This window comes from Rattus norvegicus, chromosome 2, assembly GCF_036323735.1.
Source record: "Rattus norvegicus strain BN/NHsdMcwi chromosome 2, GRCr8, whole genome shotgun sequence".
NCBI classification, from domain to species: Eukaryota; Metazoa; Chordata; class Mammalia; order Rodentia; family Muridae; genus Rattus; species Rattus norvegicus.
Genome location: NC_086020.1, coordinates 98,154,588 through 98,180,307, shown reverse-complemented (window position 1 = coordinate 98,180,307; position 25,720 = coordinate 98,154,588). Strand labels below are relative to the sequence as shown.

At 36.9% G+C, this 25,720-nt stretch overlaps 1 protein-coding gene across 6 annotated transcripts in view; it reads left to right on the top strand.

Moving 5' to 3' along the window:
- Zfhx4 (zinc finger homeobox 4) overlaps nt 1–25,720 on the top strand; it is a 189,075-nt gene that overhangs the window by 140,763 nt on the left and 22,592 nt on the right. For all 6 annotated transcript variants that reach the window (XM_063281759.1, XM_063281757.1, NM_001191702.1 and 3 more), the window contains exons 5-6: nt 15,573–15,641; nt 23,184–23,300. In XM_063281759.1, coding sequence (XP_063137829.1) covers nt 15,573–15,641; nt 23,184–23,300 — 186 coding nt within the window. The remainder of the gene's footprint in view (nt 1–15,572; nt 15,642–23,183; nt 23,301–25,720) is intronic.

Sequence of the window (25,720 nt, the reverse complement as noted above, 5' to 3'; positions counted from 1 at the left end):
TATATTCTTATTTCATCCTCTAGCATTTTTGTTTACAGCAAAAATGTGCTTGGACTTCAAAGAATTAAAGGCATATCCTTTCCTACTTAAAAGTAATCAGAAATAAAGGAAGGGAAAAGGGTACTTGGTAACTATTGTAAATGTGACTATATATGTGTATGAAAGTTTAAGGAAAAAGAATGGCTGAGAAAGCTGTCATATTGCTTTAAGGTACTGGTCTCTTTCTTTAGCCTATTTTAATAAGACTACATTCATACCCTTCGAAGAATACATAATACTTCATCTGTAGCAAATACTTGGTAAATTAAATAGAATCAGAATTAACAATGAATTGATCAAAAGATCCTATTTTATTATACTATACACTATTATTCTAGAATCAGCATTGATTGGTATTTGATTAATAAAGATACAGCTTCTGGTATAGTAAGAGGCCTTAGGTCAAAAAAGAAAAGTGTCTGGTGTCTTCAGAGGGATGAGAGGCCACCAAGAGGGCAGAATAAGTATACTTTTCATATACACAAACAAACACACACACACACACTCACACACTGTTTAAATGGCAGTAATTCAAGAGACTTTGGGTTTCAGACTGTATAGAAGAGCATTAGAGTTGTGAATTTTGGTGGCTGATAGAAATGAAATGAGACAAATAATGGGTAGAGCAGAAAAAAGAGAGTTTTGTTTGTTTCATAGATTGTGTGTTTGTTACAATATTTTAATTTTGTTGTCGTTCTTAGAATTGAGAATGGTAATCATATGGTTCAGACTTAAAGATGAAAGAAAATTAGTAAGATTGCATGAGAAGTAAGGAACAAATTAAAAGTAAAAAGATAATATATATGAGCAATTAAAAGTAATCATTCTATTCTTAAAAACATAGCTCAGGGTATGGAAAATTGGAAAATCTAAGCAAAGACTTTCAAATCTGATAGGAGAGCAAAGATAATACCCAAGTTTGGATGGTTAGATTGTCATCTCTGAGAAGGTTTTATTAGAAAGCTTTAACCAGTCTTCAAAGTATTAGGACTAATGTTGGAAAATCTTGGAGAAAATGAGCTCAGTTCTTTCATTTTTATTCTTGTTTTTCTATCAATTTAATTATTTATTCATTTTACATCTTGATCGCAGCTTCCTGTCCCCCCACCTTCACCCTTACAAATCCCTCCCACCATTATCCCCTACCCTGCTTCTCAGAGAATGTGCAGTCTCCCTTGGGTACCAGCCCACTCTAGGACATTGAGTTGAAGCAGGACTAAGCACATCCTCTCCCACTGAGACTCAACCAGGCAGTCCAGCTAGGGGAAAGGGTCTAATGGCAGGAACATAGTCAAAGACAGCCCTGTTTCAATTGCTAGAGGACCCATATGAAGACCAAACTACACATCTGCTACAAATGTGTAAGGAGCCTCATATTTCTTAATTCAGTCTTATACTGTTTAATTGTTGGTTCAGTTTCTGTGAGCCTACATGGGCCAGGTCTGTGGACTCTGTAGGTCTTCTTGTGCTGTCCTTGGCCCCTCCAACTCTGTCAATTCTATCCCCAGTCAGCACAAAGTACTGAAAGACTAGTAAGAAAAAGTGCATTAGAAATTAATCTATACATTGAGCAGGTTGGATTTCACTGACAGTGGAAAACATGTTGACTATAGGATATGTCTTCAGCTCTATGGGTCTCCATGTGAGACAGTCATTTTTGCTCCTTTTCTCTATAGTGTTTTGAACAATAATTGGAAGAGATACAAATAGTATGCTCATGAATTTTTGTTTTTGGTTTCTTACCAGCAATAATTTACTTTTTAAAATGACATTTAGAGATTACATGTTCCTGAACTATGTCAGTGATCATCAACTAAACATGGAATATGGAGCAATATGTCATTTCTTGCTTCTTTCTAAGTAAAGAGTTCATCGAAGGGACATATACACATTCCATTACACTTCCACCACAGAATCATCAGAGGGCCTTATATGTCATTAAGAAGGAAGACAGAACGACTGAACACCAAACTGTGAGCGCAGTGAAGTTCCCTTCAAAGGCATCATGGGAGAAGTGAAGGAACACTGATTAAACAAACACAAAAGTGTTCTGCCATACTGCCTTCGGCCTACCTTTGTAATGCTAGTACAGCCCACAGAGCTCAGCATATTAGTCATACTTGCAAGCAATTTGAGGTCTATTTTCCTCTCTCTGGAAACAGAATTCTAGAATATTTCTTATAATAGGTTGTCTGAGGACCAGAATAAAAGATGTTAGACATTTAGAAAAGTTACAGGAACATTTGCCAAATGAAAGGTACAAATTATTCTCATGTACCTTATTTTATTTCATTAAATACATTTTCAACCCTCCCATTCCTATTTCTTAATTATATCGTCAAACATTCTCAAAAGATAAGCTACATTGGCTCAAATTGTTCACCACATTAGAAATCTTTGTATTTATATGTTCCACAGGCCATATAGCAAGAAAATATTATTTTAGAACTTTAGGATTTTGCTGTTGTTGTTTTGTTTTGTTTTGTTTTGTTGTCTTTGTTTTGTGTTGTTTTTTTTACCATATATCTCTTTATTTTCTGAAACACAGTTCTTACTCTCTTGAGAACACCATCTCTGAACTTTAATTTTACCACTTTTTACTTTTGAAATCTGATTATAAATGAATTGGGAAAGCCTGGCTAGAGTCCTGTTTCTCCCAAACATTTGGAGTTGTAAGTTTCAGATTAGTAAAGATTTTGATTTTTTGAAAAAATGATGCTTGCTTAGTTATAAGGTATTTCTGGTGATTTCAGCATAGACCTCATCCCTCCACTTTCCTGTCTTCCTTTCTTCTCCAACTCTATCCTTCTCTGGTTCCTCTCTTCCTTCTCCGTGTCCTTTGTTTTACCACTTCCATTCTTTCTCTGGCCTTTTCGCTGTTTCCTGCTTATTTGGAAATGACAGAATGGACTTGTCCAACCCCTCTGTAGACAATGAGGAAGTTGTTTTTACTACAGAAAGTGAAAAATAAGAAACATAGTTACAAAGCTGACTATAATTCTATAATTGGTAAGATTTTTAAACATGATTTTTTTTCTGAAGGTTGGCATCTCTCCTTATGGAGAACAATAAATCATTCCTTTGTCCCAGGGTGAACGTTGTTAATACTCACTGTGTTTGTATAGCAGTACATCATAAACTCTATTTTAGGCCTTATACTCTAGACAATCTTCAGTCTTATTTCCAATGTTGTCCTGGTGTTTATACATCAATCTCTCCCCCTTTTGTTTGTCTCTATCTATGTGTACATATACCTTCTCACTCTCTTGCCTATGTGATTTACTTGAATATGCAAATAGAACATTGCAACCCCAAACATTCAGACCTATAAATCTAAGCCATTTCCTCTCTTGGAAGCACCCCACCTGCGTTCTTTCACAAGTTAATAAGTAGAATCTCCATTTTTATGTGTTAGGCCACAAACAATATTTATCCTTTATTCCTCTCATGCCCTCTGTGTCCTCAAGTCACTGGTAAGTCCTTTCTTTTTCTCCTGTATAAGATTTATGAGTTTCTTCCAGCACTGCCTCTGTTTCTCATTATTAGAACTAGTGGTCTTATTTTGAGAATTTTATATATGAGCATTGCATGTAATTTTTCCTTCCCTCTCTCACCAACATCTCTCATGTTTCCCATACACACACACACACACACACACACACACACACAAGCACACACATACACACACTGTTAATTTAGTGTTGCTCACATGTGTTTAAGGCTGATCACCTAGGATTAGAGATATGTCAGGGGAGTGTCCCTGGAGAAGACTGATTCTCCCTCTTTCAGCAACCATTCATTGACCATAGCTCTTTATCTAGAGGTAGAGCCTTGTGAGACTTCTCCATTCACATTGAAATGTCAACTGGTATAGTCATTTTCCAGCTCTTGTTAGGGAACCATGTAGTTGAGATTTCCTGGTGAGCATTCCTATCATATAGAGAAGACACAGCAAACAACCTCTCCGGGTCTTCCTCTGTCTCTTACAACTTTTCCATCCACTCTTCTGTGGTGTTCCCAGAGTTTTAGGTGTAGTTGTATTGTAGCTGTATCAAATGTGGATGGGCACCCATAATTGTTCTCACACTTTTCTTAGCTGTGGCTTTCTATAATAGTTTCTATCAGTGGACAAAAGAAGATTTTGATGAAGGATGAGAGCTATACTTACCTGTAATTTTGTATTTGTGACTTAATCTTCTGGAAATTGTCTTCTCTTTTGGCCAATGATTAGTTGTGTTCTCTAGAGTCATGTGCTTCCCTCTTTGGTCTTTAACACCCTTGTTATCTTCCAGGGTCATTTACTTCTTTGTGCTTTTTTTTTCTTAGAATCTTAGCCCTATGTTGGCATCTTGCACACTGTAGACATTCTTCCTGTGCTTTATTCAGAGACATCACTAATTAGTGCTTCCAGATACCTTTACCTCACACTTCTCTTACAAAATTTATTTCTTTCCACATCAATTTTTATTAAACATCTTCCTGTATGTATGTATATATATATATATATATATATATATATATATATATATATACACCCAACACCCTTGTCATCTCTCTTACTACAGTCTTTAATACCTTGTATTCCTTTTCTCTCAAAATTGGTCCTTAGCTTTTCTCCATAATCTCTTCCATAAAATGTTAGATTCAAAAATAGTAGACATTCTAGTGTTATTTATTTATAACAAAATTTCTGCCTGTATCTTTCATTTCCAAATAGAAATCCAAAGATGCAAATATGAATGCAGCAACCATACTGTAAAAAATCTCATTTTTTCCAAGATCCAGGAACCCCTTGCCAACACATACACTCAGACAAGAGGGAAATAAATTGGCTGTTTTTCAGAAACAATTTATTTTCCTACTGCTAACATAGTCCAAAGAAAGCAATGTGCCAAGTCTCATCAATCAGCTTGCTCACTAATGAATGAATGATGGAGTGACTTATTAAATGAATATTTCATGGATATTCCCAAGTGTTGACTCAAAAATTCATAGCATATTACACTTCTCACTCTTGGCTCCAGTGAGGTCTTTCTGATCTTCTTCCTCATAAGTCATCCTTCCTTTCCCCATCCAGATGCATCTTCCTGCTAGACAAATGCTATGTGTACAATACTACCTATATGACAAATATCAACCTCTACTAATATGGTGATATGCAGAAATTATCAATTATGAGAAAATGTAATCGATTGTGAATGGAAAATTAACACTTTTAATGTTAGAAAAACAAAATTGCTCTAGTTAATCTGAAGTTTTTAATTCAAGGATGTTTATAAGTGACAAAATAGAAAAACGTAAGTATCAATGAATTCTATATCCATCTTCATGTTCATCTGTTTAATTGTTAAGTATTTAAAAAAGACGATGCACAGATTTTATTTGTTTCATTGATTACCATGAACTGGTAAAAACAGTCACTTCTTTTGATACTTAAAATGACAATGTATGGTATCTCTGTGAGGAAATATCCTGATCTCTATCTTAAAGATGAGAAAAGGAATTTTCCCACTGATAAAAGAAATAACTTTCATTATTCATATGGAAAATATCTTTATGTTCTTTTTTTAAAGAGTTCAAACTATGTAATTTATGATATCAGTGCAGAGTCTTGCTATAATGGCTGTTTTCAAAATAGTCAACAAGTAATAATAACCAGGTTAGTGAATGGGACACTTCATTTATCCTGTGGCTTGAGTGGCACAAACAGACTTCTGTGAACGCAAAGCTAGCCTAGTCTATGTAAAAGTTCCAGGTCAGCCAGGTCTACAAAATGCAACCCTTTCTCAAATTATCAAGTGATCAAAGGGATAATAGTGACATCATTAAAAAAGGCTGATAGAGCCAATGTACGTGAACAAATAAAGTATAACAGGGAGTTGGAATCCAAAAGGCCCTAGCACAAATTTATGTAGATTGTAAATCTGTTTGTTTGTATATTAACTTGTGTTCTGCAAGCTAGATCAAGGCTACAGGAGGCCCATGGGGCCATGTACTGTTTTCCATTACTCCATTCAGTACCCGTCAACATTCCTTTCCATTTCCAACACTTAGTGTACTTAGGAAACTTTAATGATTAATTTTGCTGTCTGACAGTTTCATCATGTCAATAATATATCCCAACTATTCTCTCTCTCAACCCTTGCTAATCTCTTTCTGTCCTTACCAATCCCCTCCACCAGTTGAGTCTCACTCAGTTCCTTACTTTTGGTTTGATTTCATAACCAATATAGTTTAATCAGGGCTGTCTGTGTAACAATTGGATTGGAAATTTGTCCATTGTAGCCTGGCCGGCTCAGCAATAAGCACACAGCCGAAGGAAATGATGTCTGTCAATGAATTCAGCAATAGTAAATAATTCAGCAGTGAGGGAAGCCCCCTATCTAAGTCTCTCCTCTACCCATATCTGACTGTTGATGATCTATCATTCATTATGCAGACCCATTGCAGATATCCAGAATTTCTCAGAGTCCATGATTGCTAATGCTGTACCATGCAAAGATGATATATTGCAGATTCTCCATCTTCTAGCTTTTACATTCTTTCCTTCCCCTCTTCCAAAATGTTCCATGAGTTTTCAAGAAGATGGTAGAAATTATAGTTGTCTTGTTTAGAGCTAAACATTTATCCACCACTCATTCCCAACACTTTGTATAGACGAGTTTCTACATTCTCTATTGTTAGCTTGAAGGAGAGATTCCTTTGACTAAGACTTCAAGCAGTGTTTGACTTTTGGTATAAACAAACAGAAGTCAGCTTGACACTTTTTCAATTTAGATAAACAATAACATCAGTTCCCAGCTGGGACTGGGCTCTGTCTGCCATAGGTTTCTGACTAGACTTATATACCAGACAAGACTCTTAAATGTCAATGAGGTAACTGATTTTGTCAATGTCTAATAGTGTGAAAACAGAGAGGCTGGGATTTACATTCAAGTGTCTTTTGTTCTTAGAGCCACAGGCTTTTCTCTTAGCAAAAAATATTCATAGGAGTAGCCAATATTTTCTTAATGAAAGAATTCTTTGCTCAGCACAGGCTTCTTGGAGCCAGGTTGTGTAGCATATAGAAGTTTTATGTCATTGACCTCTGACATTGGCTTGCTCAGATTTTTACAGCAAAGAGATTTAATCTGAGCCAGATAAAAAGTGACTATCACTTCAACACTGGAGCTCCATCTTCTGATTCTCCTGAGCAAGAGGGCATGGTGTGACATGTTCCTTATGAGTGGTTAGTCTGAAGAAAACTACCCAAAAGGCTCATTGAATGTGACTGAAATAAAATAACTTCATGTAGTGAAGTTACAGAAGACAGAGAACACATTTAAAAGGTCAGCAACAGGGCTCTGGAGAACTTGCTCACCGGTTATGTGTATACTACTGCATAGACCCAGGTTCTACCATCAGCCAAACATTGGGGGGTAGCAATGGCCTATGACTCCAGCTCCAGGGTGATCTGATGCTCCCAACCTCAGTGGCACCTGCACTACCCTCACCTCTCAAAAATACTAAAAATAACTCTACATTTGTATTCATTTGTCAACAGTACAGACTCAGAATCATTGCAGAAACCTTTGAGACGAAATGTCAGAGATACTATCAAAGCTTCTGTGTATAAACAAACGTCTGAGTTGAACAAATGACCCTTCCCTCAGGAGGGGAAGTAGCACCCTTACAAGGAGCTTTCAAAGGCATTCCGAGAAGTAGTGATATTTTAAACTAAAACAGAAAATAAGAATACAACAAGGTGACCATTGGCTTTTTCTTTAAGTCATTTTGGAAGTCTTTTGATCTAGTATGTAGGTATTGAGAAACCTCAGTGACCAAGAGCCAGCAAATCAATGCTTTCAAGCATTAAAGCTTAGCAATGAAAAGTCAATGATGAACTTTCAGAATAAGTGAAATAAGCCAATCACAAAAATAAATGTTGTCTGAGTCTAATTTATAAGACGTCAAATATAGTGAGATTTGTAGGGACCATAAGAGAGCTGTTGGTAGTAGTGGAATGAGGGAAGAAGAAACAAAGTGTCTCTAGCCAAAGAGCATAAAATCTTGGTGAAGCAATCAGGTATGTTCTAGAAACATATTATTAACATCATATCTAGAGTCTTCTATGCTGTGTTATACATTTGAAAATATAATAGGATAAACCAACTGTAGAATACTTTGGCATACATAAAGCTAACTACAAGTCATAGAAAAAGGGTTGAACAGTACACCTCTTGACATGAGTAAAGGCCCTTATTGATTAGATCAAGTTTCAGTTTGGGGACCTGAAATATTTCCTCTGTTGATGAGCAGTCATCAAAGCCAGCAGAGGAGTTGTGGAATGGAAAGTACTTAGTACAACACAGACATTGCAATGAATTCCATAAAGACTGAAATCTAAATCACCAGGCAACTGCGTGAGAGATGGGCGAGCACAACATGATGCTTAAATTGTGATCATTGCCATTTGATCTAATTTCTAAGCAATCAAGAGGAGAAAGGAGAAAGGTATCAGGAACTAGTGAAGTTAGGAAAAAAATTACTCAGTTAGAGCGCTTTGGAATAGAAGACATTAGGAACATAGCTGAGTAATTTATTGAAACTAATTGATACCACAGACTTAGTAAATTCGTTTGATGCCCATTACACTGAGGTCAGAGATGACTTAGGAAGTACAAAATAGTGATCATATATTGTGGATGGAGGAAGACTCAGGAGACATTCCCCCTTGTAATAAAAAGCTATTTCTGGGTAAAAGATAACAAAGAAAAGAAGCTTTAGCTTTCCTGAGAAAACAAACAACAGTAAGCCCATTCAGGTAGTTGACACAGCACTATCCAGTACACTTAGTCTGTTATTGATTGGAGGAAATCATTCAGGAGAATGCTCAATGATAGTTCAACAAGGATGGGGTTACTTAGCTCCTCAGACCCCTGCAGCAGTTGAGCACTCTGCATGTGCAGAAGGAACAGCCGGAGAAGACACTCGCAACCATTTTTTCACTGTAAACGTTCTTCATCTGGGTACTTTTGCAATGCCTTAGGAAGCTCTGAGCTCTGCTTTAAAAGGCAAATGACCTGATAGTAATAAATGTAGAATTTCATGTATCTTCTAAACACTGATCTTGTTATGATGACTTTGCTTTGAAGGAGCTTGGGCTGTCTTTTGGAAGGAAAACAAAATGAGTTATTAAACTTCCTGGCCGAGGTCTCTCCTAGGGGCTGCCTGGGGCACACAGTCCTGGGCAGGAAGGACAAAGCTTTAGAATCAGACGGACTCCTCCAAAACACTCTGTCTGCTTTTCTGTGCCATTGGAAAAAATGACTTAAACTGTCCGAGCTTTGATGTCTCATCTCCTTCCTAAAAGTGGTAATACTTGTGTGGTAGATCCCTGTGAGGATTAAGTAAGGAAATACATAGCATGCCTGCAAACTCCCTAATTTTGAGCAAATGCTAACTCATCTTCTGGGAAGTGGAGATGTGTGAATGTCTTCTCTTGTATTCAGTCTTGAACATAGCCATGGACAGTGAGTCTCAGGGTCCTTATAGAGGCCAGAAAGCCCCCAAAAACAAAGTGGGAGGGGAAGAAATGGCTAGATGGGCTGTGGAGTGAAGCTTGTTTGAAACCTGTGCTATTTTAAGATTCTTATTGGTTTCAATAATTAAAAGTGAACTTTTCTTCCTTTACACAGTAGCAGGAGTTTTGAAGTGTTACTAAAGAGTGCAGAAAGAAAATTCTTTTCTACTATTTTAAAATAATTGTTTTAATATTTATTATTTTCTGTCCTATGTTTTCTCTTAGATGCAATTCATTTTGCTAAAAAATAGTGATATACATTACCGTTTAGTATGTTAGGAAATTAGTATGTGGGTGAGAGGTGAGAGCTTTGTAGACAAACAGAGATGGTGTGTGCAGTGACGAGTTCTACAGGACTCCAAGGTATGACTAAATTTGACTAGTGTAAAAATGTAAATACATAATTACATGTACAGATACTTGTATATTCTCTGAGTATATATAATATGCTGTGTTCACTCTGTATGATAGTGATATATTATATAACTTATAATGAAGCACAGTAAAAGATTAAAAACAATTAGTGTAGATTCAATCGCTCAACGTTAAATTCTTTTTCCCATTTTAAGTAATTAACTTTCACTTTTTTGCTTAAATAAAAGTAGATTTTTATTAATAAATGTCCTCTCATTTCAACCTAATGCATGTATAGAATGCATGATAATTACTCTAACCATATCCTCTATTCTTCCCATTGCACTCATGTCTCCATTTTTCTTAAATCCCTTTGCCACACTCATGCCTGTTTGGTTTTGTGACCCACTGAGTTAATCAGGTCCATCTATTTGACTGAGGTTTTAGAGGGAGAGCCATCATGTCTTCTTTATGTCAAAGTGTCCAGCATCCAGCATCTTCTCGCCATCTTCAGGGGCCATGAATCTTTAGCAGTCACTGCTATTTCCTGAAAAAAAAAAAGAGATATCTCTGAGTAAGACTGAGGCATTTGCCTTGTCTTGCTGTATTTGCTTTTGTTGTGTTCGGCTCTTGTCTTTTCGAGGTCTGCTCTCTTCCTAAGGGAAAATGAGAGGGAGTGGATCTGGGGAAGAGGGAGGGTGGCAGATGGTTTGAAGGACAGGAGAGAAAACTGTGGATGGAATATATTGTATAAGAGAAGAATCTACTTTCAATAAAAATGAAAGAAAACCATGAGATTTGTATCAATTAGATTTTTTAACATTTTCCCAATAAGCAGGGGGAAGTGAATCTTTCAGAAAGTGGTGATTTGAGTGCCCAAAACCCATCAATTTACTCTCTAGAATAAGTATTCTTGATTTAAGAGAAAGAAAAGATAATGGAGAATCTTATGACAATCAGAGTTCTGGAGGATATGTCTGTGCGATGTAAGGAGAGAACTTGTGAGAAGTTTCATCTGTAGGAGTCAGTAGACATGGCCCTCATGGTGAGGCTGAACACTTAAAGTAATTGCAAAATTGAAGGAAAAGCTATCTTTAGGATATTAAAAGCATCAGTTGGCATAACGTTGTGCCTAGAAAACTGTCTCTTAAATGAAAGGGTAAGGTTTCAAACCACAACTTCATCACTGGACAACTGTAAGTGAATGTGAATAAACAGCCTTAGTCAAGACCTGGCATCAAGCAACTTGCTTCAACAAGTGCTTTTGCTGACATTACTCATTTCCATGATCAATACCCTGTTCTAAGAAAAATGTTTCTGAGTGTCCCGCATTGTGTTAATAAGAATAGAGTAATTGGATTCCATTTTCAAGTATGCGATCATGACTAAATTGACAAGATAGAACCAGATTTTAGACAGGCTAGTTCAGCAGAATTATTTTTAAGCAGCATTTAAAAGGTCTTATACTAAAAAGCAAACAAATTACTAACTTAATTAAATCATTCTCAAAGTGACAGATCCAGTTAACAGCAGTCGGTTTGTTATTACACAGCAATTATCAAAGTGAAATATTGCAAGATGTTATATATTGTTATTAGATTCTAAACATTGCATTTTACATAGGCAGTAATGCATGCACTAATCAGTTTGTTGATAAGTTAAAATCTCCTTCATTAAAATATTTATATCACTTGTATAAAAGAGAAAAGCAGCTCTAAAGTGGCTCTGGGGTACACTGAACCACAATTCTTTTGAACATATTTGTAGAGTGACTTACACTGAAGCAGATTCCATGCTGCAGCATTTAATTTGTAATAATTTTTATTTTGATGGTCTACCTGATTCAAGAAAAATAAATAGAACGTAACACAAACTATTTACTTACATTTTATAATGACAAAGCATAAATGTTTTGTTAAATATTGGGACTTTTAAAAGACCAGTGAACATGGTTTCTCATTCATTTCTACTGAGTTTCTAGACTTTAGTAAGCCTACGTAAATCTTTATCTTCCAAATATTGTACTACTATAACTGGGTCATTTAAGTATTTTTCAGCATCTAGAAAAGACAGACAAGGTTCTTAGTCCAGACTTTATGAGTTTCTAATATCATGACCTAGGATAAGTTACCAATCTGTTTAATTCCCCATATCCTTATTTATAAAGCGAGGGTTACTAATTCCCTCACAATTTTATTGTATTACATATTTGTTTCCACACACATATCTTACATACTGCTTAGCAGACATATGCACAATAACTGTCATTGTTCAGTTTTTATTAACCTTTAAGAAGTATCAATCATTATGTAAAATTCATTTGGGTACAACTGATGACTATTTCAAATGAATTTAAATTATAGAGTAAAGTGTGTGTTGGGGTGTGATTCATTGTTCACTTATTGTATTTGTTTTTGCTAGAAAATCATAGTTTTATTCATATCTATATCTATATATTATACTGATATGTGTCACAGGGACTGTTTTGTGGGCTGGATGTAATTATCAATCAATATCTGGATATTGGGAACTGATTATAACTTCTCCTGGTGAGCCTACTCTGGTTTGAAATGTAGCTTTCTTTGATGCAAGCAGCTTTCATAGGACAATTTTCTGTGTCATTCTCTGTCCTTACATGGCACATGTGAGGATAGTAAGGAAATATATACAGATCATACAAAAACTCATCACCATTATCTATAGTCAGTGCTAAGTCAGAAGTGTAAGGCAACTGTTTACAGAGAACCTACTTTTGACTTTAAGATAATAGGAAGCTAGAAGTTGAAGAACAAAACAGACATTTAAATCCAAGAGTGCCAAGATGACCAAGATTAAAGCCATTCGGGCAAAAGTAAGAAGGTGAGGCTTCTATGACAGGTTGGATGCTCAATCAAGGCCGTGAACTATTTGGAAATCACTGCAGGATTTACGAGCAAGGACAGAGGACAAATTCTACCTTTCAAGATTAATTTAAGACATACTTATAAAAAAAGTGTTTCTGTATATGTTTGGGGGAAGTTTTGTAAATTTATTATGATTGTGCTATTTTAAAATAGGTTACCACTAAAGGACAAACATTTTGAGACAGCAGGAAAAATTAGCAAATAATATTGGCTGTGTGTGCATTTATATTTTAAAGGTTCATTATTTGTTTAATTAAAGCATTCAGAATCACCGGAGGTGATACTACCTAGAAATATTAGACAAACATAAGTCAGTTTGAAAGACTAAGAGCTGAGGGAAAACCCTTTTAAACAGATTGATCACACTTAGTCTTCTCTAACTTTGAAGACTATATCTCTTTAGTTTTATTTATATTAAGAATTTACCCTTAGTATTATCAATTATTTATATAGTGATGTCTTTGCTTTAAATGAGATAAATTAAGACCTGGAGGAAAAGAATTTACCTGAGATCTCATGCCCAGAAATGGTGGACCCATGAGTTTTTACTTTATATCATTAAATGGCACCTGTTGAAATGTTAGTGAGACATCAGATTATAAAGAAAGAAGTTTACAGTATATTTGGTGTTGTAGAGGAGAACACTGATCTCTAGAAGGGAAAAATAAGACAGGGAAAAGAGATACAAGACAAGATATACTGTAAAAGAGAACAGGAGACAGTGGTTCAGAATGGGGAAAGCATAAAATATTGAAGACACATTCTAATGTCTAGTGGTTTTTATCTTTTAATTTTTTAGAAGCATCTTTCATTTATTATATGCATTGGTGTTTTGCCTGGTGTGTGTGTGAGGGTGTCACATGCCCTGGTCTAGACTTACATAAGACAGTTAAGTGCTGCCATGAGAGTGCTGGGAATTGAATCTTGGTCCTCTGGAAGACCAGCCAATGCTCTTATCTCCCGAGCCAGCACTTCCTTTTAATTTTTTTTATTTAAGAGGTTTTTTTAATGTTATATTTTCATCATATTGTTTTCCCTTTTATCTCCTCTCAGATGTTTCCTGCCTCCCTACCAACCCAATTCCATATTTGTTCTTTCTCAGTTTCTCAAGAATAAAATAAAAGCAGAAAATAAATATTAACCAAGCAAATAAAACCAAATAAAAATCACCCCCTAAAAAGAACTGAAATTACATTAAAAACATGGAGTCCATTTGTGTTCACTAACTCCTTCTGAGCATGGTATGTGAGGATGGTTTGAAGTGTGGTTGACATTTACATAGAAACTCTGCTAGAGAATATTGGTTTTCCCTTTCCCTACAGGTACCAATGTCAAATAGCTTCATGCATTAGGGTGGGTTTGTGCCTACTTTCCCTTCTCCCCACTGGGATGTGTTGGTTTAAACCTATACTCGTGCTGTTTGTGTTCCCATACTCTCCAAGTATTAGTCCTGTTGTGTCCTCCAGATAATTTCTTTCTACTTGGAATCATCCACGACATCTGGCTCTTACAATCCTTCTTCCTAGTCTTCCACATAGATCCCTGAGCCTTAAGTCAGGGTGGAGGTGTGCTGATGAAGCCAAATTGTTAGGGCTAAGTACTCCAAATCTCTCATTCTTTTTTTTTCTTTTCTTTTTTTTCGGAGCTGGGGACCGAACCCAGGGCCTTGTGCTTGCTAGGCAAGCGCTCTACCTCTGAGCTAAATCCCCAACCCCTTAAACCTCTCATTCTTTATACTGAAGAGTCTGTCTTTAATTACCATTTAGTAGAAGAAGCAGTCTCTCTGATGAGGGTTGAGTGATATTCTGATCTATGGGAATAGCGGATGATATAAGGCATTATTTTACTGCTCTGTTATCTTGGCAGAATAATTGTAGTAAATTTTCCCTTAGGGCCCATGATCTATGTAGTTTCAGGTGTTTGTCCATTTTAGCATTGTCAGTTATGGGTTCCATCATGGAATAGGCCTTAAATTCAACCTTAAAAGACGGGTTGGTTACTCCTATATTATCTGTGACACTATTGCACTAGTGTATATGGTAGGTAGGTCATTGTTGTATAAGACCCAGGGCTTGTACCTGCATGACATTTATTATTGCTTTCTGCTCTGATAGCATATGGCTGTTTCTCTATGCAAGATAAAAGAAGGGAAGAAGGAAATTATATAAACATAGCTGTTCATATTTGAGGTTAAGTTAGCAAGCCAGCAGGTTTATGCCATTTCTGCCCTGTAACCAAATGAAAATATAAATTGACTAATGATGGATTCATTCTTCAGTTTGTTCTTAAAGAACAGTGTGTGTGTGGCGGGGGGAGGGGGTTCTGAGTTCTCCTACATCAGTTTTCATTTGATGGTCTTTTCTTTACATTTGGATACTTATTAAGTAAGAGAATTCTCATAATGGATATAAATTGCTATGATTATCATATATAGGTAGCCCCAGTCAAAGAGTAAATATTCAAACATTCCTGCTTTCATGATTTTATATTCTCTTGTATTTACTGTGTCTTACTAATCACCAGGATTTAAATACCAGCCTATTCTTCCCTGGTATAATTTCTACAAGTACTGTTTCCTAAAGTTGAGAGTATGCTAGATCCTCTTATAAGCTCCTCCTATTATTCATCCTATGGTAGCCATACTTGAGGTTATTGTATTATCAGTTCTATCTTTGATATGACATGTTTACCCATTACACTGATGTCTTTTACAGAGACTGCCTCTTTGGGAGCCAGGACTGGTGTGGACGAACTTACAGAGCAGCAGTTGAGGACAGCCTCAGGTAATGATACTTATTCCTCTCAGAAGCAAGCCTTGCCATGAATAAAAGCCACATATCATTTCCATAATTTATGGAACCAGCGCAACACAGAACTGCTTTGATCAGTTCTTCATAAAAGCATGATTAACCATATTCTATATTTAGAATTATTTAAGTTGATCTAATTTGTTGAACAGTTTCAGGTTCTCAGCAAATCTGAAAGGTGTGCATTTTGGATACCATTGTTACCATTCCACAGTATAAGTAAGGCATGGGGGGCCCTTTCTGTAAAATATTATTTCTGTCCAAGTAAGAAAAAAATTATTCAGAATCAGATGGCTGTGCTAAAAGATATGAAGTAGATGATCTGTAGAAGAGAGCTTCTTAAAATAGTCTTCTCATAAGTGTCAATGGCATAGCTGAGGGCACTGTAAGAATGAAACCCCTAAAGTGAATGTTTGGTTTGGATTACCAATCAGAGTGTTCATCCCTGCAGTAGGCTTATTCCCCCTGCCCTAGCAAGCTTTAGTCATTAAAGTTTTTTGTTTCGTGTGAGCCAAGTGGATATTCCCCTTTCTGCAATTTGACCAGTCGTGGTTTTTCTATGGTGCTCTCCAAATGAGCAAATACATACAAGAAACTCGAAATGGACTCATCACATTCTATTGACATACTTATGCATGGTATATGTATCAATCAAAATGAAAAACAAAAGAGGCTGTGAATTTGAAAGGAAGTAAAGCAGGAGATGGTAGGCGGGAGGAAAGTGGAGGTTTAGTTGATGTAATTATATTTTAATTGACATATTTACATAGTAAGTTAGGGCATATCAGATGAATCAATTTGTTATATTCAATTTAAAAAGAGTGCCAATATTTGGACGTTACTCCAGACCTACAAGGGAAAAGCGTTAGGCCTGTAGTCCAGGAGAGGATAGTGGTTGCTGACAGAATCCCAGAAGTCTTTCATCTGAGCAGCAGGTGAGGTACTTCTTCAGAAGCTGTTGTGAGCTAAGAACTGAATCACTACGATGGGAAGCTATGAAAAAAGTCTGGAAAAATGCATCCCCATGAAGATGGGAAAATCTGGCTCCATTACAAGGAGCTAATTAAGGCTAACAAGGAGGAAAATTGGTGAGTGAGGAAGACAAGCATAATACACACCCCAAACAGACATAAACTAATCAGTTGGATCATAGTATGGATCAGTTAGCTTAAGTGACATAGCAAAATTCAAAAGTTCAAGCAATAAATGAGATCTACTTTATTTAGCATTTAGTATTCACTAAATGTAATTAGAATTGGAGATTGCTGGTAGGTAGAATATGGTTGTGACCATACAAAAAATATTTGTGGTAGAAATTCACAGTGTGAAGTCAATCAATGAAGATGGTAGAAAATGGAATGAGGTTGACTAAGCTGAGAGGATGAGTCCACATCTGACACATTAAGTTTGATGCTTATTTTAGAATCTGGGCAAAGTGAGACAATTTAATGCCATGATTCTTTGTGTGTTTACCTAAGGAGACAATACAAAGATGATGGCTGGAGATATTCTAGTATTTAGTTGTTGTATAACAGTGGGTACTCCAATATGGGGGACTGAGGGGAATGTTCAGAGAGGTACATGACAGCCCCAAAAATGAAGTCCATGAGAGCTGTATTTTAAAAAAAAAGTAAATTACCATCTGATGAACAAGAACTGAGCTGTGTTTTCACTCTCACTAAGAGAAGTTATACTGTAAATAGACACCAAGCAAGCTTCTATTTTTTGGTATTTTAAACTAAAGTAAAGGCCATACAAAGACTGAGGATCCATCCCATATGCAGCCACCAAACTCAGACACTATTGCTGATGCCAAGAAATGCCTCCTGACAGGAGCTTGATATAGCTGTCTCCTGAGAGGCTGTGCGGAAGCCTGACAAATACAGATGCAGATGCTCACAGCCAACCATTGGACTAAGCATGGGGACCACAAAGGAGGAGTTAGGGGAAGGACTGAGGAGCTGAAGAGGTTTGCAACCTCATAGGAAGAACAACAATATCAACTAACTGGACCCCCCTCCAGATCTCCCAGGGACTAAACCACCAACCAAAGAGTACACATGGAGTGACCCATGACTCCAACTATATATGTAGCAGAGGACGATCTTATCTGGCATTAATGGGAGGAGAGGCTCTTGGTCCTGGGAAGGCTTGATGCCACAGTGTAGGGGAATGCCAGGATGGTGAAGTGAGAGTGGGTAGGTGGGTGGGGGATCACCCTCATAGAAACAGGGGAGGGAGGATGGGATAAGGGGGTTGCAGAGGGGAAACCAGGAAAGGGGATAACATTTGAAACGTAAATAAGTAAAATATCCAATAAAAAATAAAATGAATAATATGGTAAGTGGCATAATGTTTTATAACAAAATAAAGGCAATATTTTTATTTAAAAAAGAGAAAAAGATACATAATAAATGTGATTCAGCAGAAAGAAAATAAATAGAAACTGAGGAAACATTACCAAAGCAGAAGTCCCTTTTAAATTTTTTAAAAATAAATGGAAGAATTGTGTAACATCTGAATTTGTCTTTTTCTTCCCTTGATTTTATTTCCTAACTTAGTTTAGTTTCTATTCAGCATTCCGTGTTGCCTGCCACGATCCAAATACTACACCAAATGCTTTAAGCAGATGTGTTTGCTTAAATACTTATGCTTATATAAATATATATTATAGATCTTAATCTCTAATTTCATAAAACAGTTACCTGTTAGTTAGATACTATACAGATAATTCTGGCATATGTTATTTAACATAGAAAAGCAGAAAGAAAACCACAAATAAACCCAGAAACATTGATTTTTAGTTCAAATCTCGGGAATCACATATTGGAGAAGAAAACAATGAATAATACTAGTGATACTGGAACACTCATTTTTTTTTTCGGAGCTGGGAACACTCATTTTTAAATACATAGTTTGTGTAAGAATACCTTTACTTGAGTTTTATATATCAGCACAAAAGAAACCTATGAAGTGATTATCGTTAGCTGACTGTCCCACATGCTGAAACTATTTTCTAAGCTGGACATAAAAGAAAAGGGAGGAGTTATCCCATGAAACAGTTGTACTTGGTCAAAAGAGGACACAAAAGGGGACCTACAGGATAGCAACAGCTATTGGAAATAATGCTACAGGATGCACAAGGGGACACACAGGAGAGCAGGGATTGTCACAAACAATATTGTAAGGTTCAACCCAATCCTGAAACATCATGTGAGCAGAACTTACACTTGCCAGCCTTCACGCAAGTCTAGACCTGCTTAAATTAGGAACCTTACATCTGGGCTCAACAATGCCAGGTGGTGCTGATAGCCGGAACTCTGACAAGACAGTTTTCAAGCACTTTATTAAAGATTATTTAAAGAAAGCTGACTCTGGAACATAGATCAGGAGGACCTAGTGTTGAAAAGGTATTTTTTCTAGTCACAAAAGATTGAGATTTTTTTTCCCCTGTAGGTGATGAAGCTCACTGGAGGTAGATGTTGAGAAGGACAATTAGATGTAGGTACATCAGGGAGAGAATGAAGGTGAAAGGGAAGAGACTGGACAAGGAGGCCACGGAGGACTTGCAGAGAGTGAAATCTCACAAATATGTGTCTGAAACAGAGAAGTTCACTATATAAAACTGAAGGTGTTTCAGCTATCATCTGTCCTTCGCTTCTTCTTCACCTGTTTTCAAAGGGATGTAGCGTCTTCTCACTCATATAGAAGCTAAATTAATTTATTTCATAAAAGAACATAGAGCAGTGATCCATAGGATGAAAAGATAGGTAATTGATTCCTAGATTCAATTAGACAAGAGGAGTAAGTTGTATAGCAGAGCAAAATGTCATATATCAAAGTACACCATATCCTCTGAATATATACAATTGCTGCGTAGTATTAAAAATGAAGTGCGCAAGGCTTGTTGCAGAAGACCCGGGTTAAGTAGTTAAACCCACATAGCAGCTCAGAACTATCTTTAGCTCTAGTTCCATGGGAATCTAACTTCCTGTGGTGACCTGTACAGACTTTTCATGTATACACACACACACACACACACACACACACACACACACACACACACACACACGGAAATAAATAAAGTGTGTGACTTTTTTTCCCAAACATTATAAACAGGCTTTGGCTGTGCCAATTGCTATAAAAACAAGTGCAAGTGAATTGATTAGAATGTAGTTCCAATCAATATAATTTGAATATATGCTTTAAGATGCACATTATAAATTACATGATCAAATGACAGTCATTTTCCATTTTTTATAATTCATCTGAAAATATTTTAAGCTGAACACTCAAAACCTTTTAAATCTGTTTGATGTGCGGGTATGAAACAGCCTATGACTAATGGGCAAAGTTAGGCGCCCCATGCTTGTGCAGTACTTCTATAATAGCAGACTACAGCATTTCATTCTCTTTCTAGTCTCCTGAAACATTTAAAAATAAATATTTTTCCTAATAATTGGGAAGACCTAGAGGAATCTGAATCAAATTTAAGTTGCAGCAGTATGTACTATGATGTTTAACATGTAGACAAATATTTTACTTGTCGTCCTGTTTGTTGTTGAAGGAGATCGAAAGTGCATGTGCTGTCAACACAATGGTATTGTGGAAAGCTGTTGTGTTCTTTATTACCACTGCATGTAGTGCAGTGGGGTCTCAAAAAACTGCTTTAGTATGTTTGTGTTTAGAATTTCACTTAGAACATGTATTCTCCTCAGTTCTGTGGTGCTTTCCTAATACATTAACATGTTGCGTCTAATTTCCTTAGAAGGCATTTTATATTTTATGACACTTTATACTTGAGAAAATTTGACATCTAAACTAGAATATAGCCACTCCTCCTCACCCAAAATTCTAGCCTAAAGGTTTGCTAGAGAAAGTGGTTTCTCCACATTACTTTTGACTCTAAAGCCTAATTATATAATGAATGTCAAATTTCTTTCTAAAACTCTCTTTGAGTATGAAAGTGACCTTTTATTCTGGCTTATATGGAATTTTATGGTGTGGAGAAATTACCTTGTGATTATTTTTTGCCTGATTAAAAATTTGCAAAGTTCTTATGGTTCCAAAGAGCCTACCTGTAATAAACAGCTTTTGCCTTCAAAACCACAAAACGGGTCTGAATTGCTTGGGCATTAGAGCTAATTGCCTGCCTACTTCAAAGGAAGCCTGCAAAGAGAGGAGGGGGGAACCTCACAGAAGCAGGGGCATGGCCGGCAAATCTGCCACTCAGAGTTGCAGCTTGAAGAAGCCAGGCAGAGTTCCTGCCTTCGAACTGCTGTTTGCCATTAAGTTGATGGGGAGCTTCTATCCCACCATCTTTCCCTGCTGAGGACACAGAGTCTTTGTTCACATTCAGATTTCTCAAACTGTTGCCGGGGTCAGGCTGAGGTCAGACAACACAGTGATGTATAGAAGAACATGTCTGGGAATTTCTCTCACACTTGAAACACATACCAGAAAATGAAGAAGAGGACCTTGCAAAAATCTGTCTGATGAGACCCAGATTATACTGTTGCCTGCTTTTTAGTGCCTTCATAAGTTTCTTTCTTTTCCTGACACACAATGTTTTATTAATGGGAGTAGCGATAGCCCTTAAAATTTTGTGTCCCCTGGAGATAAGGCCTCTCAGTAGCACTCCGACACTTCATTTTCTAGCCCTAGGGGCAAGGTCTAGTAAATCTATTCAAAGCCATCTTGCAGCCTTCCTTAGGATGAGTTGAGAAGTAGTTGTCAGGAGGCTGCACTGGATATCATGTCCAGTGTACACTTGGACTTGGCAGGATCACAGCCTGATCTGGTCCTGATCTCAGCCTTCTTGTTCTTGAAACCCTCTTAGCCATGGTCCCCGCAGCCTAGCCTGCTGTTGTGAAGAGAAACATATGAGAAAAGTATTTGTCTGATCACAGATTATCTTCCATAGGTAAACGCAATACAGAGTACAAAACACCAAGAGTTCTTCTTAAAGTGAAATTTCCATGCGTCTCTGCACAAAGGGGCACCTTCCCACCAAGGCTCTCCCCCTCTGTGGAGTACAAAGTGTAAAACTGGAATAAATGCATGCAGATTATAGTATCTTGAGGGACCCTCAATTTAATCCAACTCTTATTTTGAATGTATTAGATGTCCTGTTTCTCCTTTTTGCTTACACAGTTGCAGAGCATGGCTGAAAACTGAACCACTAAATAGGGATTTTTTTTTTGTGCTCAGCTGCTACATATGATAGTGGATATTTCATTCTGCTGCCAGAATGTTATTAATAAAACATGGGGTGTGAAGAAGGCCACGTTTTCCTCTTTCAATCACTATAGCATTTGCAATGAAAATTTTATTCAGTGTGTAATTTTCAGTGAATGCTTGACACTTGAAATGTCCATAGCAGCATTTTATGTGGTTATTGAAGGGTTAATTGTATCATGTTCTCGGCATAAAAGCTCTGCTTATCAAAAGCAAATAGAAGAGTATGCAAATGTGTTCTGATGACCTTTTGCCTTTCCAGGGTTAATTTATATGGTCATTAAAGATTTTATGAAATTGTTCAGCCTGGTGCTCCAAATCCCATTTTACCTTCTCCTAATTTATGTAATTCCTACCTGAACTGGGGAATATGCCTTTTATTTTTGTGCTGCAATGAAAACAGCATGGTGTGCTTTGGGGAGTTGTGAGCCTGGTTATCTGGCATTACTCAGATTGCTAAAAATTCATTAAAATGTGACATCATCACACTGGGAGACAAATGATCACAGGATAAAAGAGAACAGTGGGCCTTTCACGGATTAGTGCTGCACAGCCCCAGCATAGAGGCTAACTGCGTAAACAGATTAATCCACCAGCAGTGGCATGGCTGAGATTTACAGAATAATTAAGTAGGTTTGAGTTAGTATGAGGATTTCCATGTAATCTAGCCGGTGTGATCCTGTGAATGAGGTGTGGGATGGTACAGTTGTCTTACAAGTGCCTCGTTATATCAAAGCCCTCCGTAGCTTTCCTTTGCAAACAAATCTCCAGTGGAACTGAATTCTGGAATCTTATCTAACAGAATCTTAAGGAATACATCTAAGATCTAAAGTCTAAGTGAAGGAAAAATGCCTGTCCTTTATTTAAACCATCGTTCCAATATTATCTCACAGAATATTTCTTCTGTGTCTGGTTTGCTCTAATGCCCTGACTTCAGGTCTGTGGAACAAGATGATGTTGCTGAAAAGTTCAATGATTCAAATTACAGTTGCCTTCCAACCATTTCTCCCTTATCTTTTTCAGGTTAAAGTCTAGTAAAATAACTTCTTTCCTTTTAATACCATATAAATACTCTCAGAGGATAAACATAAAAATTTGCACTGGAATGGTCTTTGTTTTAATGTAGACTTCTGCCTCAATGTATAATTTCCTTTAGTAAAGGAAGTGTTGAAAATTCAGATAAAATTGGAGGATAAACTGTGTGATTGAGGTCACCCAATTTGCATTAATGTATAGTTTCTGAACTTATCAATTTTTCTCACTTATGTGCTTTCTTAACAGAAGAACTCAGTGAAGATGCAGGAGGCGCTCTGAAGCCTACCACAGTGACTGAGGATGATGAGAAAGAGACACAGGAGAGAGACAACAGTGAAGGCAAAGTCTCTAATAATGACCCTGGTAAGATGCTAGACTCTTGGCCTTTTCACTTTCCTATACTCATCCACCTCCCGGAGCCAACCTTCCCTTCACTGCATCCCCCAACGAAGCTCATTAAATGCTTTTACTCATTTAAACTGTCTGAACATTCCCACTACTATTCATTGTGTGTGCGTTTTGCATGTGATTTCTATCAGTAGCCTCCCATTGACCTATTTTTAATCATAACCATCTGACAGAATAGATGTGGATAAGTTGAAGAATATTACAGGATGACTAGTGAGATTATTTTTTAATCAAATCAGTTTGTGTGCTTGTAATTTTTAAGCGCCTTTCATTAATCTTAGCTATACTTGTGATTCCTCTGATGGCATATTAATTTTTCATAAGCTCAGGATTAGATATCACTTGAATTTTATCATTCAATCTTATGCACCCTCCCACACCATGTAACCCTAAAAATAAATACTACTCCTTCTCCTTTCTCCTCTCTCTCTCTCTCTCTCTCTGTCTCTCTCTCTCTGTATCTCTCTCTGTCTCTCTCTCTCTGTCTCTCTCTCTCTTTCTCTCTCTCTCCCTCTTTCCCTCCCTCCTCCCTTCCTGCCTTCCTCTCCTTACACTCAGGAATTTGACCTTTTTAAGGGCATCTATTTGAGACATTTCAAACAAAATCCAGTGGAAAAGTTTACAGATGACTCGGCCTAAGAAGGAGGAAATATCATTGAAAAGGGATTAGGTGCTGGGTAATTTTGATCTTCTAGAATGGACAAATCCCAGTAATGAAAGCTACTGTCTTTGAAAACAAACCTTCCTGTCATGACATTTACTTGTGCACAAACAAACCCTAGGCCAGCATCTGGTGTGGATACCTATGGCTTTTTCTGTGTTTGATATGGCTTCATCCAAGCTTTGTATGTATGAGATGGAAATCTGTGGTCGCAATGAATATTACATTGACCACTTTTGCTGCACGCTATACCTACTTTTATTATGTTGGACTCACTGAAGCAGAAGTGCTGAAATGGACTCAAGCCTGTTAGTCTCAGGTAGTCATCCATCTTTCTCTTGAACTCCAGTGACAGCCGCATCTAAAGAGCCTGGTGTTCAGTAGGAGGATACTGGCTTTCACAAAATTTATCTTTTTTTGCATATGAGTTTATTTAAATCTGAATTATGCCATATTTAGATCCTGATCGTTACATGCCTAAGTTTCGCATTACGTATCTGAAGAGTTCTTCCTTCCTCCCTAAACTCCTTAATTCTAAATTTCTGACAGGAATGCAGTGAGAAATGTATCCTTATTTTTTGCTTCTAGGATATAGTGTTGAGTATAGGATTCTCATTTGGTTTAAGCACAGATGGTCCAAGGTGGGATTGAGCCTAAAGTTGTGCCTCTGCAAACGTGCCACAGCAGTGCTTGAGCAGGTTGGTTCCTGAGGCGAATGACAGAGAATGTGCAGTACCTAGTGTCAAGGATAGCCCCATGAAAACTTCCTTTGAAAAAAAACTGAAAACAGTAAGGTAGCCAGTTTATGCTTTCTAAGATGGACCTCATCAAGATGAGTAGATGATAGAAATTGTGGATGATAGAATTCCCTGTATTTGTGTTTAGTGCACTCATATTAGAACAGAATGCAAAGTATTTTTCTTCTGCTAATCAGAGGAACATATAAAACAGAAAGATATCACATCAGTGTTCACTGAGTGCTTCTAGATGGAGAAGACAAAGCTTGATCCAAAACGTCTATTATCTAGAACCTTTCCAGGAATTGGTTGTGGGAGGTGTTTGTTGTTTGCTTGTGTGCTTGTTTATTCTTTATCGTCCCATCTTACTTTGAGCAACACACTATATAGATGTGAGAGCTCTGTTTCTACAATGCAGTTTACTGCTCTGCATAAGTCATGGGCTCACTTGCTCTCTAATAGCCCAATGAGCTATTGTTCTTTGAGTTTCAAATATAGACAAGGTTGAGGTATATGGAAGGACAGATCACTGCCTAATGGCAGTTATTTAAAATAAATGTTATCCCTGTAAAAATCACATCCGCAGGTATATACAAAGAGAGCTAAAATGAGTTCTAGCCAAGAGCCAACTAAAAGCAAATGTTGAGATGCAAATATTTAGCTTTGAAACCTTGCTGCCTTTAAGATAGCTCTTGCTACTTAAAACTAACATGAACTTTAAACAAAGTTCTGTGCTGTCTGAATTGAATCTTGCCAGGTCGAAAATTTATTCCCTGGTTGCTGTTGTTTGTAAGAGAGTAACTGATTATTAGATAACCACTTAATTATACTCTTTTATTCTTATATCAGCTATAATTTCCAAAAGAATAAGAGCAAACTTACAAAGTAATTACTATGTTACTATGGTAGTTGGGAAAACAGGTTGACTCCACTTTAACCTCAAACTTTTCAGGCAGGAAGAAATTAGCATATATCTG